Below are 16120 nucleotides of genomic sequence, written 5' to 3'. Positions count from 1 at the left end.
TTGATTTGTCTTCTCGTTTTTCTTTGAGATATGACTCCACACCAACCATGAAGAATATATCATTTTGAGGCAATGGAATAATTAATAGTAAATAAGTAGCAAACTGATATCAAACAAGGCTCTGAATGAGAAGAAATTTAGAAAACGAAACAGACTGAAATGACCGCCCACTTATCATAAATAATAGATAAATAATATGACCCAAAATGAAACTGAAATGTGTGTGTGTGTGTGTGTGTGTGTGTGTGTGTGTGTGTGTGTGTGTGTGTGTGTGTGTGTGTGTGTGTGTGTGTGTGTGTGTGTGTGAGTGATTATTTTAGGTTCCTTCAAACATCACACAAAAACCCAATGTATACTTACCCATTTCTCCCCTGAGGGCTTATCGAGAGAGTTTTCACATCTCCCCCCCCCCCCAACCCCCCCCCCCCCCCCCCCCCCCCCCCCCACACACACACACACACACACACACACTCACTCACAACCACGACACTGTTGACTCTGTGAATTCCAGCGTAGAGACAGACTGTCCATTCAAGCAGAAGAAGACAGAAATATGGGGCGAAGGTCTCCAAAGGGTCTGAATCTTTTCCCAGCAGTGGTAAATATAAATGCCCGGAATCCAGAGTGAGTTGCTCAAAGAGCACCTTATTGACAGAGTAATGATGGGGATTTTACCTGCAACCTCTGTGGAAACTCCCTGACTAATGGGGGGGAAAGGTTGTGCTTGAATTTGGCCACATTTCATCACCGCTGTGCAAAAGTTCAAATGTTGATCAATTACCCGCCGAGAGAGTAATTGCACCATCAGCTGCTGTTTTCTTTTCTGTGTTTATTTTTTTTAATGCATATTTTGCAATAGAATATGTTACTAAAGTTTAGGCATTTAAAAGAGGACAAAGAGGACTTGTAACTGTATGTCGGGACCACAGCTGCAGGATGTCACTAAAATGCCAGTGCATTGCCTGACCTATTTATTCACCTCTGCCTTCTGATTGTTTTGTCAGGACAAACTTGGATTACGGCGTCTATAAAAATCTGGTGTGCAGATGTTGAACCGACACGCAGACTTCTCGTGAGTCGGGCCACTTCCAGCTGATCGCACGTGTCTCTCTGTGACAAAGATCAGACACATTTCACAACTCGTGCCTCCCACTCACTCTGACAGAAAGGTCTGACACCCTCTCACATGTGAAGACAGTATGTCATAGGTCAGTTTTTAAATCGCAGACAATACGATTCAAACTGGGGATCTTGCAAGTTTCACTATTTGCAGGATTACTTATATTACCTTTTGAGCATTTTTCCCATCCTGCTCCTGGTGGAAATGTACAAAAAGAAAAAACAGATGGAAGAATGGAGAAGAACATGAAGCAGCTTTTGGCCACAGCTGCTCTCGTGTGTTTTGTTCCAAAAAAAAAAACAGCATGAAAAGGAAAAGTCCACATTCTAAGTGAACAGAGACTTATTCAGGTTCTAGCGCCTCCCTGGAGTCCATGTTTACCGTCTACCTGCTTCGCTGCTTCCTGTTTGGTGCTGGAGAGAGTGCACCTATTGGTTGTTGACTAAAAAAGTATTTTCCCGAGTAAAAGAGTGACTTGAGAGGACTCGGACTGAGATGTATGACCAAATTACACCAAACCATTGAGATCATGCGAGCCACAGCTCTGGCATGGTTTTATTCCTACATTTGAGGATCGTCCGTGACAGTGAAATCTTGAAGGTCAAAGGGCAGAGAGGTCAAAGGGCAGAGAGTTTCAGACGAAGACGCACACATGTTAAACCCCCCCCTTGCAATCTCCCGTCGCTCCATGATCAGCTCCATGGTCACATATGGCACATACTGTGATTGGACACTAGCCGAGCTCTCCTGATGTGGATCAATGTTTATGGTAACAAAGCCACGTAACATCCACTCATGTCGTTCAATGTTCAGTAACATGGGATGTATTTGAATGTTTATCCTCACGTCTGGAGGTCTTTTTTGAGATATCTGCTGCGACACATGCTGACCCCATGTGATGCCACATGCACAGTTTCACCTACAGGGAATATTTGCGTCACTTGTTGTCTTAGAAACCTGCGCCCTTTTACCCAAACAAGCCCTGATCTCCACAAAGCAGTCGCGGTCGCCCTCATGAATATGCATTCTGTCCCCACTGTGGGAGTTGACCTGGCCACACTTGTGTTTAAATTGCAGCGTCGGCCCTTATCTCTCTGCCTACGAATCTTTGACTGGGTCGAAGTGAGTATCTTCCTATCAGTGTCAGCACTGTATTTACTTTGTTCTTCAACACTAAATGAAAAGAGTCCTCTGACAGTGTTCTGTGTTTTCCTTCCAACAGATTGATAAAACAGCACACTATGGAAACTATTGGCGAGATCGTTCCATTTGTGAAGGAGATGCTAAACCAGAGGCCAAGCCGGGTCATGCTGAAGATCTACGTGCTCGGCTCCACGATGGCAGTGCTCGGAGTCATCGGTGGACTAGTGGAAACGGTTTTCCTGCCGTTTGCGGAGCAGGAGACTAGTGAGGACGCACCAGCAGGGCTGATCACGGAGGAGAAGAAGGAGAAGAAGACGATGATGAAGTCACGCACCGTGGTTCCCCTCGACGTCGTGGACGTGCTGGAGACGGTAGCCATCACAGCCAAGGCCAAACATCTGGTAGCTGCTGGGAGGAGAGACTCCCATCGCTTACACGCTTCCTAAAGAATCCCCTCCCGGTGTGAATAGACACAACATTTGCAATGTTGATGGTAATGGTGGTACATTAATTTGCCCCTGTTGACTGGCAAAACATGAGTAGATAAACTCGAAACTGCAGGGCACAGTAAGGTCTGGCTGCTGGGCAGCAGATATTTGTGGATGTGACTTGATGAATGTGTTGGGAAAAAATGGAATGTGTGTGATCGATTCATTTTGCACTGAAATAAAGCTATTTTCAGCTAGCAACTGATTCATGTTTTGTTTTGAATACATACAGCCCTTTGGACACGTTGCAAGAAGATTAAATAGATGTACTTATAATGGCATGATAATAATTGGTTAATTAAGGCAACAAATGAACTAAGCTACATTTAACCATTGCCCATTTTTATCAATTTACCTTGTGTCACAAATGCTCAGTACAGTATTTTTTTTTCACTTTGTATGCAGTATCCATTTCCCCTTGTATTGTATGTTGTATCTTTGCACCAGCATATCTCACAAACAGTGTGGGGGAGAATTATTCAAATCCTTTATTTAATTAAAGTTAGTATTACCACACTATGAAAAATATATTTCAAGTAAAAGTCCTGCATTCAGAACCTTACTGCAGAAAAATGTACTTTGCATAAAGTAAGTACCTATAATTTAAGTAAAAGTTAAAGTATTCTATTCGGTGAGAAAAATAAATAAATAAAACCTGGAGCGACAAATAGAAAATGTCACAGATGTAATTCAACACACAACCACCAGATGGCGGCAGTAAATATAGTGCGGGTTAATTTAAACTTCCGCCCACGTGACTTAAAATGACGACATACATCCACACCGTGTTTACCAACGGTGGCTAGGCTAAAGCTGCCGTCGGAAAACAATACGCGTTTTTGTCGTTATAGAGTTAAATTAAACGAGCATAATACAAATCATTACATATGGCGGATCCTGCAGTGGCATCGGGAGGTTCCCTAATTGCCCTGGCGGTAAGAGATGGGTTTATATACTCACCGTTGTTAGCAGGATGTAGCTAACTTAGTTGTGATGGTAGCGTGCTAATGTTTAGCTATCTGTTAGCAGTCCGCCGGAAGGTGCTCGGCTGTGCTGAATGTTTCTCTCAACAAGGATAAATAACTTGAAGTAACCCCCCGTTATATCCACAATGAGCCTGCTGTACTTCATCACAGACGACAAGGTTAGCTACGTTAACGTTAATTTGCCTGTAACTGCAATATGAACGAACACGTCATAGTCTTGGACAAATGTCAGTATGTGTTAGCTACTTTTGCGCGTTGTGGGCACATTTGTATGTAACCTATAACCGCCTTTGCCGAACGGCAAGTTGAATAACATGTAATCTGTAGTGCGTTTGTAATGTGTGGTCGTGTGTGGCTGTGTTTGTTATCCTTTAACGTCATGCATGCTAATGTGTAGCTATATGTGTTGCTGTAAGTCAAGCCTGTCAGCTAGCAGTGCTAGCTAACGTTATTCAAGTACATTTTTTTACATGCGTGTGACGTTACTTTAATCCCAAATGGCACCAATATACCGACAAACAACACTGAAATGCATTTTCATCTATTTGTTATCGATGCAAATGGAATAATATAATATTCGGTAATAATATACTGTGAATTCAATGATGTAATTCATTCACTGCATTCACACGTTCTGTTGCGAGTATTTTCCTTTTGATGCAGCTTCACACTTCTATACATTTGAATAAGACACATGTTATGATATTGAAATTATGATATTTAAAAGACGTACAATAGATTGACAAACAGCTGTGTCACTGTTTAAGCAAAAAACAAGTTGGTCAACTTGAATTAGAAATATTGTTGTTCTATGAGTTTTAGCATGTTAGCAAACAGACCACTTGCTGCATCAATACTGTAGCTGCATAATATGGTTGATTGCCGTTTCAATCAGTATAGGAATACATTCTACCGTAACATAATTTAGTAATTATTGCCTGTTCTAGTTGTTCCCTTTACACTATTATTTTTTATATCCACACTACTGATGATTTTATTTTTAATATTCAGTAAAAAGCCCCAACATTCAACCTTACAATAATATTGATATATCAGTATTGAGGTATATCTTCAAAAAATATTGTAAGATTACATATCTTTTAAATTGTTTCTAGTTCTAGTGCCAAATCGGATATCTTCTATAATGGTAGTCCATTTATTGTATTATTATGTTCTATATTATTTTAAGAGCATTGTGCCTTACTACTCACTTATATGTTTATGTTTATTTCTTTAATGCTGAGATGAACCAGTTTCTTCATGGGGATCTTTAAGTGTCTGATGTATTTTTTGTTGCCTGCTATATGTGTTATTTCATGTATGTTTGTCAGCGAGGGAGCGGTGGGAAAGCAGCTACCAGCCCTGCAGAGAACTACCACCTGGCCCGACGTCGCACCCTGCAGGTTGTGGTCAGTGCCCTCCTGACAGAGTGTGGCTTTGAGAGCGCAGAGAAGGCAGCAGTAGAGACGCTCACCGAGATGATGCAGAGCTGTATGTATTAATCCTAAAGTAGATGTTCACTTTCCCCAGAGATGCACATTTGAATATATCTGTGTATCAAAATGAGATGCACAACTCTCACCATTATATCCTTCACCAGTCTTATTTATTGTCCTCAATACATAGTACTGGTAGGCAGATGCAGGTACACAGTATCTTTCTAATAATACACTTTCAGAAAGTCATCTTGAGATATTGCAGAGGTGAAATCGTTTTATTACGTGTTTAACAAAGCTTGATGAAGGGCAGTAGTTCAGAAAATCAGGACTGATTGTCCACAGTGTCCACATATTTATTTTTTCTATTCTTTTTTTTTTTTTTTTTTTTTTTTGATAAGACTAACGGAGCGTACCCACCAAACGCGATGAACGCGATTTAATCGCGCGACAAATGAAATCGCGTCGCGCTAGACGCTCCAGTTTTGACGCCGGTCCAATATGCCAAAAAACGCCTCATCGCGTCATCGCGTCGCGCGACGAGCTCGCCCAAACAACAACATTTCTTCCGCCATTTCATTCTCTCGTCGATCATGGCTGAGATAACCACCATCGCTGCAATGTATCTACTCTGGAGAAGTTCCCAGCTTCGTCTGCGGGCTAGGCGCCGACGTCGGTTCTGGGTGCATGCTACCCTACGGAGGCGGCGTGAGCTCGGCGAGTTCCACCGTCTCCTGCAGGAGCTGCGCCTGGACGACGGCCGGTTCCAGCGGTACTTCAGGCTGACTGTTGCCCAGTTTGAAGACCTGCTAACCAGGGTACAGGACCGGGAGGTTTAGCTGCTGCTCTGCCCAGAACTGGTGCTTCATAGCCGGCCATAAGCCCCAGTGATAAACAATCGCAAAAAAAAAGATCTCTGTGTGTGAAAGAGCTGGGGTGTGTGTGTGTGTGTGTGTGTGTGTGTGTGTGTGTGTGTGTGTGTGTGTGTGTGTGTGTGTGTGTGTGTGTGTGTGTGTGTGTGTGTGTGTGTGTGTGTGTGTGTGTGTGTGTGTGTGTGTGTGTGTGTGTGTGTGTGTGTGTGTGTGCGCGCGCGTGTGTGCGCGCGCCCCCCCAACTTTGATTATGGGCAATATATAATATAATATATAAATATTGTGGCAAAAAGCGAGGGAACACCAGGACGTCCGTACGTCAGCACGTCGGTGACGATCTCAACGCTGATAGGCTGTCGCGGCGCGTCTTCACGCGAATTCGCCGCAAAAGTTCAATTATTTCAACTCGAGCGATGCCGCGATGGCGCGATGAAGCGATTTTTCGCGTCCATCGCGTCCATCGCGTCCATCGCGCCACGCTATCGCGTCCATCGCGTCGCCCGGCGCGATGAAGCGTCTAATCGCGTCTTTGCATTGACTTTACATGTAATCTTGTCGCGCGATGAAGTTTCATCGCGTTTGGTGGGTACACCCCGTAATGTGTTTCGTCCCTTTTCCAGATATAACTGAAATAGGTCGGTGTGCTAAAGCTTATTGTGAACACACAGCCAGAAGCATCCCAACCCTGTCAGACACAGTGGTCACACTCATTGAAATGGGTAGGTACTGGAGGACAGCACTATATCATTTATGCATTGCTAACACAAGGTAACACAGAAGACATTGTTCAACCTGTTTGTGTCACTGCAGGTTTCAAAGCCGACACCCTGCCTCTGTACGCCAAGAGATCACAGAGGATGGTTATAACCGCCCGTGAGTAGACACTTTACTTTCCACTGTTGCAATGGATTGCTTATGGCAGTCTTACTTTCTACATTCATTCTAATATGATGAGAGAAGAAAGCTGAAGTAGATGTGAACTTAATGTTTTTTCTTTGTGTTTGGATTTCATGAATTTCAGCTCCAGTGACAAACCCACCCTTGACTCCCAAAGCTCTGTCAGCCGGACAGAAACGCACACATCCAGCTCACATCCCCGGCCACTTCCCAGAGTTCCCTGACCCTCACACCTACATCAAAACACCTGTGAGTCAGAACTGTCCCTGGGCTGGGTGGTGAACGCTGTAGTTTCTAGTGGACTGAGTTATGAGAGTACTGTAAGGACAGGTTTGGGAGGGGTTATTTTGTGTGGTGTGTAAAATCTTCTAAATAAATAACAATTTTGTGAATAAATAATGATGTTGAAACTGAGAAGTTGTGATTTAATATTTTACAACAAAGAATACATTTTTCTAATTACAGTGAGCATAAAGTACCATAAAATTGTCCTGTTGGTTAACGGTATCGGTTGAAATGTGACTAATGTACGTCTCCCTGAATGACACGCTTTAATCAGGGCATCAATCAGCAAGCCCTTCGTTACCTGTAACCGATGAAATGCAGGAAGTGACGTGAATGCGTGTTTTCCGTTCTGCACCCAGACGTTCAGAGAGCCGGTGTCAGACTACCAGGTGGTAAGAGAAAAGGCAGCAAGTCAGAGGAGAGACGTGGAGCGAGCGCTCACACGCTTCATGGCCAAGACCGGAGAAACGCAGAGCCTCTTCAAAGACGACATCACTGCCTTCCCATGTGAGTGATTCCACCAAGTGGAGCCGTATTCTGTAACATGTTGTTTACACATTAAAGCCTGTCTTGCTGTCTGTATGTCAGTGTGTCTGTTTTGCTACTGAAAGCATGTCATATTTACACAAGTTCTCATCCCTGCGTGTTCAGTGATCGCAGCGCAACCGAGCACCATTCCATATCTCAGCGCCCTCCTGCCCTCGGAGCTGGAATTGCAGACTCTGGAGGAGACGGACTCCTCTGAACAGGACGACCAGACGGACAGCGAGAACGCAGCAGGAAACCTCATCAGTGTAAGTCTTTACTACTGGAACTTGCCCAGTGTCTGATATTGTCTGGGATTTTCAGTGATAGTTCACTTGCCTCTTTTCCCCCCCCGTTTCCCTCACTCAGGATGATCCAGGAGGTGACAAAGAGAACTCCATGCTTCCTCCCAGTGGAGTTGTTCCCTCCGCAAAGGTCAGCGAGGACAACGTAATAGACAACCCGTACCTTCGGCCGGTCAAGAAACCCAAAGTGAGGAGGAAGAAATGAGTCCAGTGTGGACCAACAGACTCAGATTTGCCACGGTGGTTGGTGCTTCAAGCAGTCCGGTCATTGATTCCCTCCACAGAGAGCAACAGCCGGTGTTATAACCTGCTGTGGGAGCGGAGACCAGCAACGCTGATGGCTTTTTCTATACGGACTGACTTTTGTTGAAGAGAGAACTTTCCTTTGTTGTGTCAACTCTCATTTTTGAGAATGTGTTTAAAGTTTGTGTAATGTCTGTTTGTATGCAATATCATGGTGTACTAGACAAACACACACACAGGAATCCAGTCATTTTGTGATTAAAGAAAAATACGTTTATTTTTCAGGTTGTTTTTTCCCCTTTTAACTTGAAATATCCAGCTTCTCTTAACAATTTCACTCAAGTGACAAAGGCAACATTTTGCATCGGTGTCACGGTGCTTTTACATCCATCGGCTTGAGAATTAAAAGTACAAACTCAGGTAGGCAACTCTGCTTCTGTGCTTCAGGAACTCCCTTTCACTGCTCAGCTGAAGGAAAACAAAAGGCCGTTATGTTACTCTATATCGCTCCACATACAATTCTTTTTTTTTTTTTAGGAACAGCTGCATGCTTTTTTCCAGGATTAAGAATCAGATTAATTCTCCAAACTCATTTTGTTTTTTTTAAATCTGCAAACTCTTTATATAGTTTGACATTTTTTTGAAAAGCGATACAAATACGAATGTAAGACTAACTTCTAGAGGAGTATTTTTAGAGTGTGGTATAAGTAAGTGTTAAGTGAAGGATCTGAATATTTCTATTAAGAGGTTGAGTCAGCTCATGTCTATGATGATCAGAATACTTTCCTGCTACCAATATTAAGTTGCTTTCTGCAGCCATGTTCTTGTCTCCTCGGTTTAAGCTTTATGAGGGTTTGCATGTGTTCTGGAGTTAAAAAGCGTACCTTCCCCCTGAGTGCCTTCTTCTCCATCTGTGGCAGTCCGGACCAGTCGGGGCGCCCGAAGCGCATCGGCCAGCTCACTTTCCTGTTTGTCACTGCATCATGAGCGTAGGTCCCAGGCCTGTTTCCCAAAATGATTTGTGGGTCAGTTCAGCACTGCGGTGTCTTCAGGGTTGGGTTAGTGTGTGTGTCTGTCTCACCCTGGGCTGTCCTCGGCTGTACATGACGTTCTTTTGAACCTCTGTGCGGTTGAGTTGAAAGGCGTTTTGCCCAGAGGAGGAACGATGGACTGGCTTTGATCCTTCTGGTACTGTTGTGGGGAAGGTGTCACCGTCTGTGATGAATTCAATTAAAGTTGAGTTGACATGTTCCACAGGTATTCAGAATCAGAATCCTTTCCCTTATCTTGAATTGACCTCCTTTTTTAGACATACTATGCTATGACTTTTTTAATTACTTTACTCAACATGCTATACTTTGACTTTATTTTTTACTATATTCAACACATACTATGACTTTTTTTTTTTTTACTTTTTTCAACATGCTATACTGACTTTTTTTTTACTTTTTCCGACATGCTTTATTATTTTTTACTTTTTTCAAAATGCTATACTGACTTTTTTTTTACTTTTTCCGACATGCTTTATTATTTTTTACTTTTTTCAAAATGCTAAAATATGACTTTTTTTAATTATTTATTTTTTGACTTTTTTCAAAATGCTAAAATGACTTTTTTTTTTACTTTTTTTTTACTTTTTTCGACATGCTATACTATTTTTTTTTACTTTTTCAAATCGCTATAATATATAATATGGCTTTTTAAAAAACGTTTCTTGATGTGCTATACTATGAATTTATTTGTAACTTTTTTTCGACTTGCTATACTGTGATTTTTTTAAAACTTTTTTTCGACTTGCTATACTATGATTTTTTTTAAACTTTTTTTCAACTTGCTATACTATGATTTTTTTAAACTTTTTTTCGACTTGCTATGATTTTTTTTAAACTTTTTTTCGACTTGCTATACTATGATTTTTTTTAAACTTATTTCGACTTGCTATACTATGATTTTTTTTTTTTTTAAATTCGACTTGCTATACTATGATTTTTTTTTTTTTTAAATTCGACTTGCTATACTATGATTTTTTAAAACTTTTTTTCGACTTGCTATACTATGATTTTTTTAAAACTTTTTTTCGACTTGCTATACTAGGATTTTTTAAAACTTTTTTTCGACTTGCTATACTATGATTTTTTTTAAACTTTTTTTCGACTTGCTATACTATGATTTTTTTTAAACTTTTTTTTCGACTTGCTATACTGTGATTTTTTTAAAACTTTTTTTCGACTTGCTATACTATGATTTTTTAAAACTTTTTTTCGACTTGCTATACTATGATTTTTTTAAAACTTTTTTTCGACTTGCTATACTATGATTTTTTTTTTTTAAATTTCGACTTGCTATACTATGATTTTTTAAAACTTTTTTTCGACTTGCTATACTATGATTTTTTTAAAACTTTTTTTCGACTTGCTATACTATGATTTTTTTTTTTAAATTTCGACTTGCTATACTATGATTTTTTTAAACTTTTTTTCGACTTGCTATACTATGATTTTTTTTTAAACTTTTTTTCGACTTACTATACTATGATTTTTTTTTAACATCCTATAGGCAACTATGAATTTTTTTTAAAACGTTTTTCCAACATTCTACACTATGACTTTTTGACATACTATACTGGCTAAATAAACTGAACTCCATTCGTAAAAATGGAGGAGTGCTCCTTTAAGCCACCTCCAGCTACTTCACTGCGCTCTCAGTGACGTAATCGAGCAGGAAACTCATTTGAGGTGAATGTGTTTGATGCAGCACCTTGCAACAGGGCGGGAAGCGTACTGCAGTCCTCGCTGACAGACAGTATCCTCTCGTACTCCCCGGTGTCTTCTCCAAGTCATACACTATGGTTCCGAACTGTGAAGGGAAATAAAACATGCAGACCTCTTATTATAATAAATAATAAAGATTCCTGCAAATCATGGTTTGATACACATTATTCTGCAAAAACAAACACGTGTGGCAGATAATTTAGAGACGAACCTTGTGGTTGTCATAGCAACCAGGGCCGATGTGCGGCGCTTCCTGTCGGGACATTTGGTTTCCCAGCCGGTCTGGTGCGTAATGTGTCGGGAAGACTCTCCTCTCCTGGCAGCTGCCAAAGTGGACTCTCTGGACAGGCGGCCCTGGCATCGTGGACGCGAATTGTGGGCAAGAAAGTGGAGGCAATTTAAGGAAAAGTTACGCTCCCACACAACTAGCTCCCTCCCGACCTGCCCAGACGTGTTTCGAATAGCTGTAACCATGGCAACCGAGTTGTCACCGCACCGGTTGGTCGCCTACGCAAATTACGTAAATTGATGACATTATTTCCTTGTCGGCGTCACGGTTGTTTGGCTTGAAAGAAAACATAAAACAATGAAAAAAATCACAATTTATAGATATCTTTATTTTCAATTAGAAACATAGGACATGTCAAGGCAATTGCACATTAAATACGTTTGACAAAAGCAGAAGTGACGCACTGTTATTTCATGTTTTGATTGTGTATGAAATGCCTTTAATATAAATAAATTACTTCTCAGAAAAATATTGTTGCATTGGGATTGTGGCATAGAGTTAGATTTTTTTTTTTTATCCAAGGTTATGTATAGCATGCATTTGTAAGGCAATTCCAAAACACAGTCAAACAGCGATCTGCTCTGTATACAGGCACTTCTTTTTATAACCAGTAGTCTTTAAATTACAGTCGAGTTGTGAAAAATAAAAAAGGAAGAACTGAGGTCTGACACGGTCCTACAGCATCCAGCAATCTCATTCGTGTTGGCACAGATCACCTGGCACGAGAAATTATTGCTTATCATTTCAGGGAAAACAGCCAGCGTCTGGCACAAAAATATCTCTTAGCACTCAAACTCAACTCGTACAAAACGCACATCCACTTTGGCACTTGCAAACATTGAGAGAGGAAAAGGAATGTGCCTTGCAAGATAACAGTATCTCAAAGACAGCCGTGGAAGGATTGGGGAAAAGACGACTACAGGAGAGAATATGAGAGGAAAAGGTCATTCTGACGGACAGATATCTTCAAAGGGAAAGAACCAAACGCGAGGAGGGATTCTCCTGGGAGGCACTGAAGGACTGAGGAGTGTGTGTGTGTTTTGGGAGCGCTTCACTCCGACTGAGGCACTGAAATCGACGGACCTTTCGGGTCGTCGAATCGATCCATGGTGTTTAGCTGCATGATCATGTGTATACCGTACACGAAAATGTACAGCATGAGCAGCGAGGTCAACAGCCCCATCCAAATCCCCGGCGTGAAGAAGCCCGAACAGTCGCTGGCATAGGAGAAATCCGTCCCGTTGGCCAAACCGAAGCCCTGAATCTGCATCAGAAAACGCATAAGACCTCAATGAACAAACAGCTGATGATCAAAAACACATCCAAAATAAGTACTGAAAGTGCTGATGCAGGCATATTGAGTGGCAGGATGTCAGATGCAGCACTACAGTCGTACCTGGAGGTCGACAAAGTTGAGCCTCCACTGCGTGGTGTTGGGGCTGGTGTTGTTTGGCACCAGCAGAGCATCTCGGAAGCTGGTGACGGACTGGCAGTGGAAGGAATACTCCGCGGGGGCGTAGATGTTGCGGCTCCCGACGAAAGACGCGGTCAGACCGTTTGATTGAAGCTGCACGGAGTCCAAGGTGAACCAGTGCCTTCCGGACACGGGATAGAACCGTCGACTCATGGCAAAGCTGGAGAGCAACAGAGGAGAGTAGCTGAGCATCTCAAAGACAGCGTATCAGTGTAAAAGACGAGTACTCATTGGTAGGATTGGTACTATTAATTCATCTATTGTATAGAAGATGTGAAACGAATAAACAAATATGCAGGAGAATAAGGTCTATGATTATGTATGTGATGATATTGATTCAAAGATTACCATAATAATATTTGTCTTAATAAGGAAAGCCTTAAAGGTTTAAGACGGTTTCAGGCCATATAACAAATGATAAAAAGGTAGAGAAGGGATATCAGCTTCTAGTCTGTGCGACACTAAGCGGCTGATGTCTGTAGCAACATATTTAATAAAGATATAAGAGAGGTACTGATCATCTCATCAAACTTCCCATAATATATAATTATTCTTTTGAAATGGGCAATCCTTACCTGAGTGTATAGCCTGATGCATATCTGAGGACAAGCCTGAAGTGAGAAAAGAAGAATACATTTAAAGTGACTTCCTTCCTTTCAGTAACACTAGACTGAAGTTCTCTTGAATAAACGCTAACATGCTGGCCATCTCACAGTGAGTTGCTGCCGTTGCACCGGGATCCTGACAAGGAAGGGGTTTGTGCAGCAAGGTCGATCCACAACGGATCCGTGGCGAGGCTGACGTTGAGATTCTGAGCCCAAAGCATTATGCAAGGGTTGCCGGATACATTAAACATGATGGGCGGTTTGACTTCGGGCGCAGCTGACTGGAGCAGGGATCGGCCCACAGGCTGGTGAGATAAACTTGGCTCTGAAATCACCTGCAGAGATAAAGTAATCAACATATATATTCCATTTTGTTATGGATTGGTGTGACTTTTCAATGGATATGATGCAGGGTGAGGATGGAAATCATTCGTGTGCAACTCAGAATATCTTACTCGTGATGGCTGGAGTCCTGTGTACATCGCAGTGTAAGGGACGTTTTTGGCTTTCATGACACTCAGAACTTGCCCAATAATTGCATCTATTGAAAGTAAAACATTTGTATCAGAAACAAATTATATGGTGACCATAATTATATTTGTTCACTATTTAACTGTTAAATGTACCATTGTCATGTAGGAGTTCCTTGCAAGACTTCTTCAAGCTATGAAAAACAGCAAGAAATAATACATTTATATATTTACAGTAAAAAAAATATTGTTTCCATTGACTTATATGCTGCAGAACACAAATCTTACTCAGTACAATAAGGCAGGCTGATGAGCAGCAGATTGCTGGCAGATGGGTCGAGGCCGAGATGTGATAGAGTGTCTGCGTCTACAAGCAGAGGTGAGACGCCCAGCTTCTCCTGCAGCAGCGCCGGGACGGCGGAGGAGTCCGACCACTCTAAAGCAGGGAGCGTCACTGACGAGGAGGAAGACTGCAGTGCAGCCTGAGAGGGAGTGAGTGGAAAGAATGATCAGTTCAATGAGTCCGACGGCTTAATCTTCATATAGGACTCACAACAACAAAAAAAAAAAGTTATGAAAACCTACCTCAAGGTTTTGAAAGGCACTATCCTCCTTGTTACCAAACACTCCACCGTACAATGTGAAGTCGTCTTTGCTTAACTGAACACAAATAAGGACGATTACAAATGTTACTTACAAAGCAAAATTGCAATACAAACTAAAACATCAATCAAGCCCATTAATCACAACGATGATCCACCAGAAAATAGACTCGACAATGTGTTCAAGAGGAACTCTGCAAAGGGGAAGTAATGCCAAACTCATTGTCACACCAGAGTGAGAAGGCTGGTACACATTGTCACATGATTACAACCCAGCTTTACAACGTCCATATCCAAGGACTAGATTTACAGTAGATGGACAGGCATATCTATGAAAATCTCAGAGTACTGCTTCCCCTTAACACTGGATTTCACCCTTAGTTCCAATCTGTTCAGTGGCATAACCACCATGTTTGCTGCAGAGCAGGAATATCGTTTTCATGGCTCAGGGACTGACCTTGTCCTGCAGGAACAGCAGCACAGTGTGGGGGCCAGAGCCAAAGGCAGAGGTGAGGTAGGCAGTCAGCTGGTCTTTGGGCGTGATGTGACCGGCTGCAGGGGAGGCCAGCGGTGGTAACCTGAACATGCAGGAATATATATATTTATTTAAAAAAAAAAAGAAGAAATTGTGATATCTTATCAATTGTTCTGAATTGCAATCGTCAGAGAATGCAATCATGACTTCAAAGTTGTTTTCATTCACACATAACATCTAACTTGTGTGTCAACAGTGAATAAATTCACTAACCAATGCATTTCTGGTTAAACCAAAGCAGTCAAACATCAAGGGAACTGTGTATTTATATTCCATGTCTTGTTCATTATGTCATCTCAGATATCTGTCCTTCCAAAAAACATTTGTTGGCATTATGAACCCTCAACTAGAACCTCCTCATAAGGAAGTATACTTTCAGATGTCCTTCAGTGTGAGCTGCCTAATGCCTGTCTGCTCTATTTATTAGATAATTGTGGTGATGTGTTAAGTTTACAGGTGCAAAAATATTATTATATATTAAAAACGAGATGCGGATGAGCATGAGAGTGATGCAGATAATGAGAAAAGCAGTGTAATCCATTTAGATCTCGGAGGCTAATTTGGTACATCACTGGATCATTTGAATTCGGTATGGAAGCAACAAATACATGCAAAGACATGGTCGAAAATTAGCTTTGGCGTTGGGAATTTCACGGCGTCCTTTCCACTATTTCTGAGTTGAACTAAACTATTTTTGAGTTGAGTTCAAACGTACCAAATGAAGCGAGAACAACGCGTCAAAACAAACGTCGCAACTATAGTTTTTAGTCGTAAAACGATGCTTTTTAGCCATCAGCTTGTGTTAGCTTGATACAAGTAGAAAGCAGTTAGCAACAGGTTAGCACGTTAGCATTACAAACGGTAGAAGCTGGTGTGGACGAATATATAATTAAATATTACCCTTCGCTGGACCACATTAGAAGTGGTACTTGGCCGACACAGCTCCCTGTGGCGAAGAGAGTGGAGAAAATCCCGACAAAGGCCATTAAACGCACTCGACTCGAGCACTTAGCTCCTGCCATTTTTCGCTTTTCCGCAAAGCTCCGCTGCTCACGTGACACGAAGTGGCTGACA

At 41.7% G+C, this 16120-nt stretch overlaps 4 protein-coding genes across 7 annotated transcripts; 2 read left to right on the top strand and 2 right to left on the bottom strand.

Moving 5' to 3' along the window:
- The first annotated feature begins 2106 nt into the window (after positions 1-2106).
- g0s2 (G0/G1 switch 2) lies at positions 2107-2959 on the top strand. Its single transcript, XM_084016422.1, has 2 exons — positions 2107-2242; positions 2343-2959. Exon 2 carries the CDS (start codon positions 2362-2364, stop codon positions 2707-2709), a length of 348 nt encoding a protein of 115 aa, XP_083872548.1. The 5' UTR covers positions 2107-2242; positions 2343-2361; the 3' UTR covers positions 2710-2959.
- A 556-nt stretch (positions 2960-3515) lies between these two features.
- Positions 3516-8577, top strand: taf8 (TAF8 RNA polymerase II, TATA box binding protein (TBP)-associated factor). 3 transcript variants are annotated; one of them, XM_084016413.1, is made up of 9 exons: positions 3548-3686; positions 3781-3895; positions 5069-5228; positions 6666-6764; positions 6856-6918; positions 7067-7191; positions 7587-7734; positions 7879-8021; positions 8122-8577. In XM_084016413.1, the coding sequence occupies exons 2-9, from the start codon at positions 3863-3865 to the stop codon at positions 8260-8262; spliced, it is 912 nt and encodes a 303-aa protein (XP_083872539.1). In that variant the 5' UTR covers positions 3548-3686; positions 3781-3862; the 3' UTR covers positions 8263-8577. The 3 variants fall into 3 exon arrangements, with proteins under 3 accessions (XP_083872538.1, XP_083872539.1, XP_083872540.1); XM_084016414.1 differs by having other exon boundaries at positions 3573-3686; positions 3778-3895; XM_084016412.1 differs by lacking the exon at positions 3781-3895 and having other exon boundaries at positions 3516-3686.
- A 61-nt stretch (positions 8578-8638) lies between these two features.
- LOC311017836 (ciliary microtubule-associated protein 3) lies at positions 8639-11559 on the bottom strand. Of its 2 annotated transcripts, XM_084016421.1 has the most exons (5): positions 11283-11559; positions 11058-11156; positions 9382-9515; positions 9185-9302; positions 8639-8768 (listed from the first exon to the last, which is right to left on the bottom strand). In XM_084016421.1, exons 1-5 carry the CDS (start codon positions 11430-11432, stop codon positions 8703-8705), a joined length of 567 nt encoding a protein of 188 aa, XP_083872547.1. In that variant the 5' UTR covers positions 11433-11559; the 3' UTR covers positions 8639-8702. The 2 variants fall into 2 exon arrangements, with proteins under 2 accessions (XP_083872547.1, XP_083872546.1); XM_084016420.1 differs by having other exon boundaries at positions 8686-9302; positions 11283-11554.
- Positions 11560-11883: 324 nt separating this feature from the next.
- On the bottom strand, positions 11884-16112 carry atp6ap1b (ATPase H+ transporting accessory protein 1b). Its single transcript, XM_084016405.1, has 10 exons — positions 15947-16112; positions 14969-15089; positions 14495-14569; positions 14198-14391; positions 14066-14103; positions 13895-13980; positions 13548-13774; positions 13410-13445; positions 12757-12994; positions 11884-12624 (listed from the first exon to the last, which is right to left on the bottom strand). The coding sequence occupies exons 1-10, from the start codon at positions 16066-16068 to the stop codon at positions 12412-12414; spliced, it is 1350 nt and encodes a 449-aa protein (XP_083872531.1). The 5' UTR covers positions 16069-16112; the 3' UTR covers positions 11884-12411.
- Positions 16113-16120: the final 8 nt, after the last annotated feature.

This window comes from Eutrigla gurnardus (genome assembly GCF_963514095.1).
Source record: "Eutrigla gurnardus genome assembly, chromosome: 8".
Lineage (NCBI taxonomy): Eukaryota > Metazoa > Chordata > Actinopteri > Perciformes > Triglidae > Eutrigla > Eutrigla gurnardus.
Note: the sequence above shows the minus strand (reverse complement) of the source record. Positions and strands in the feature narration are given on the sequence as shown.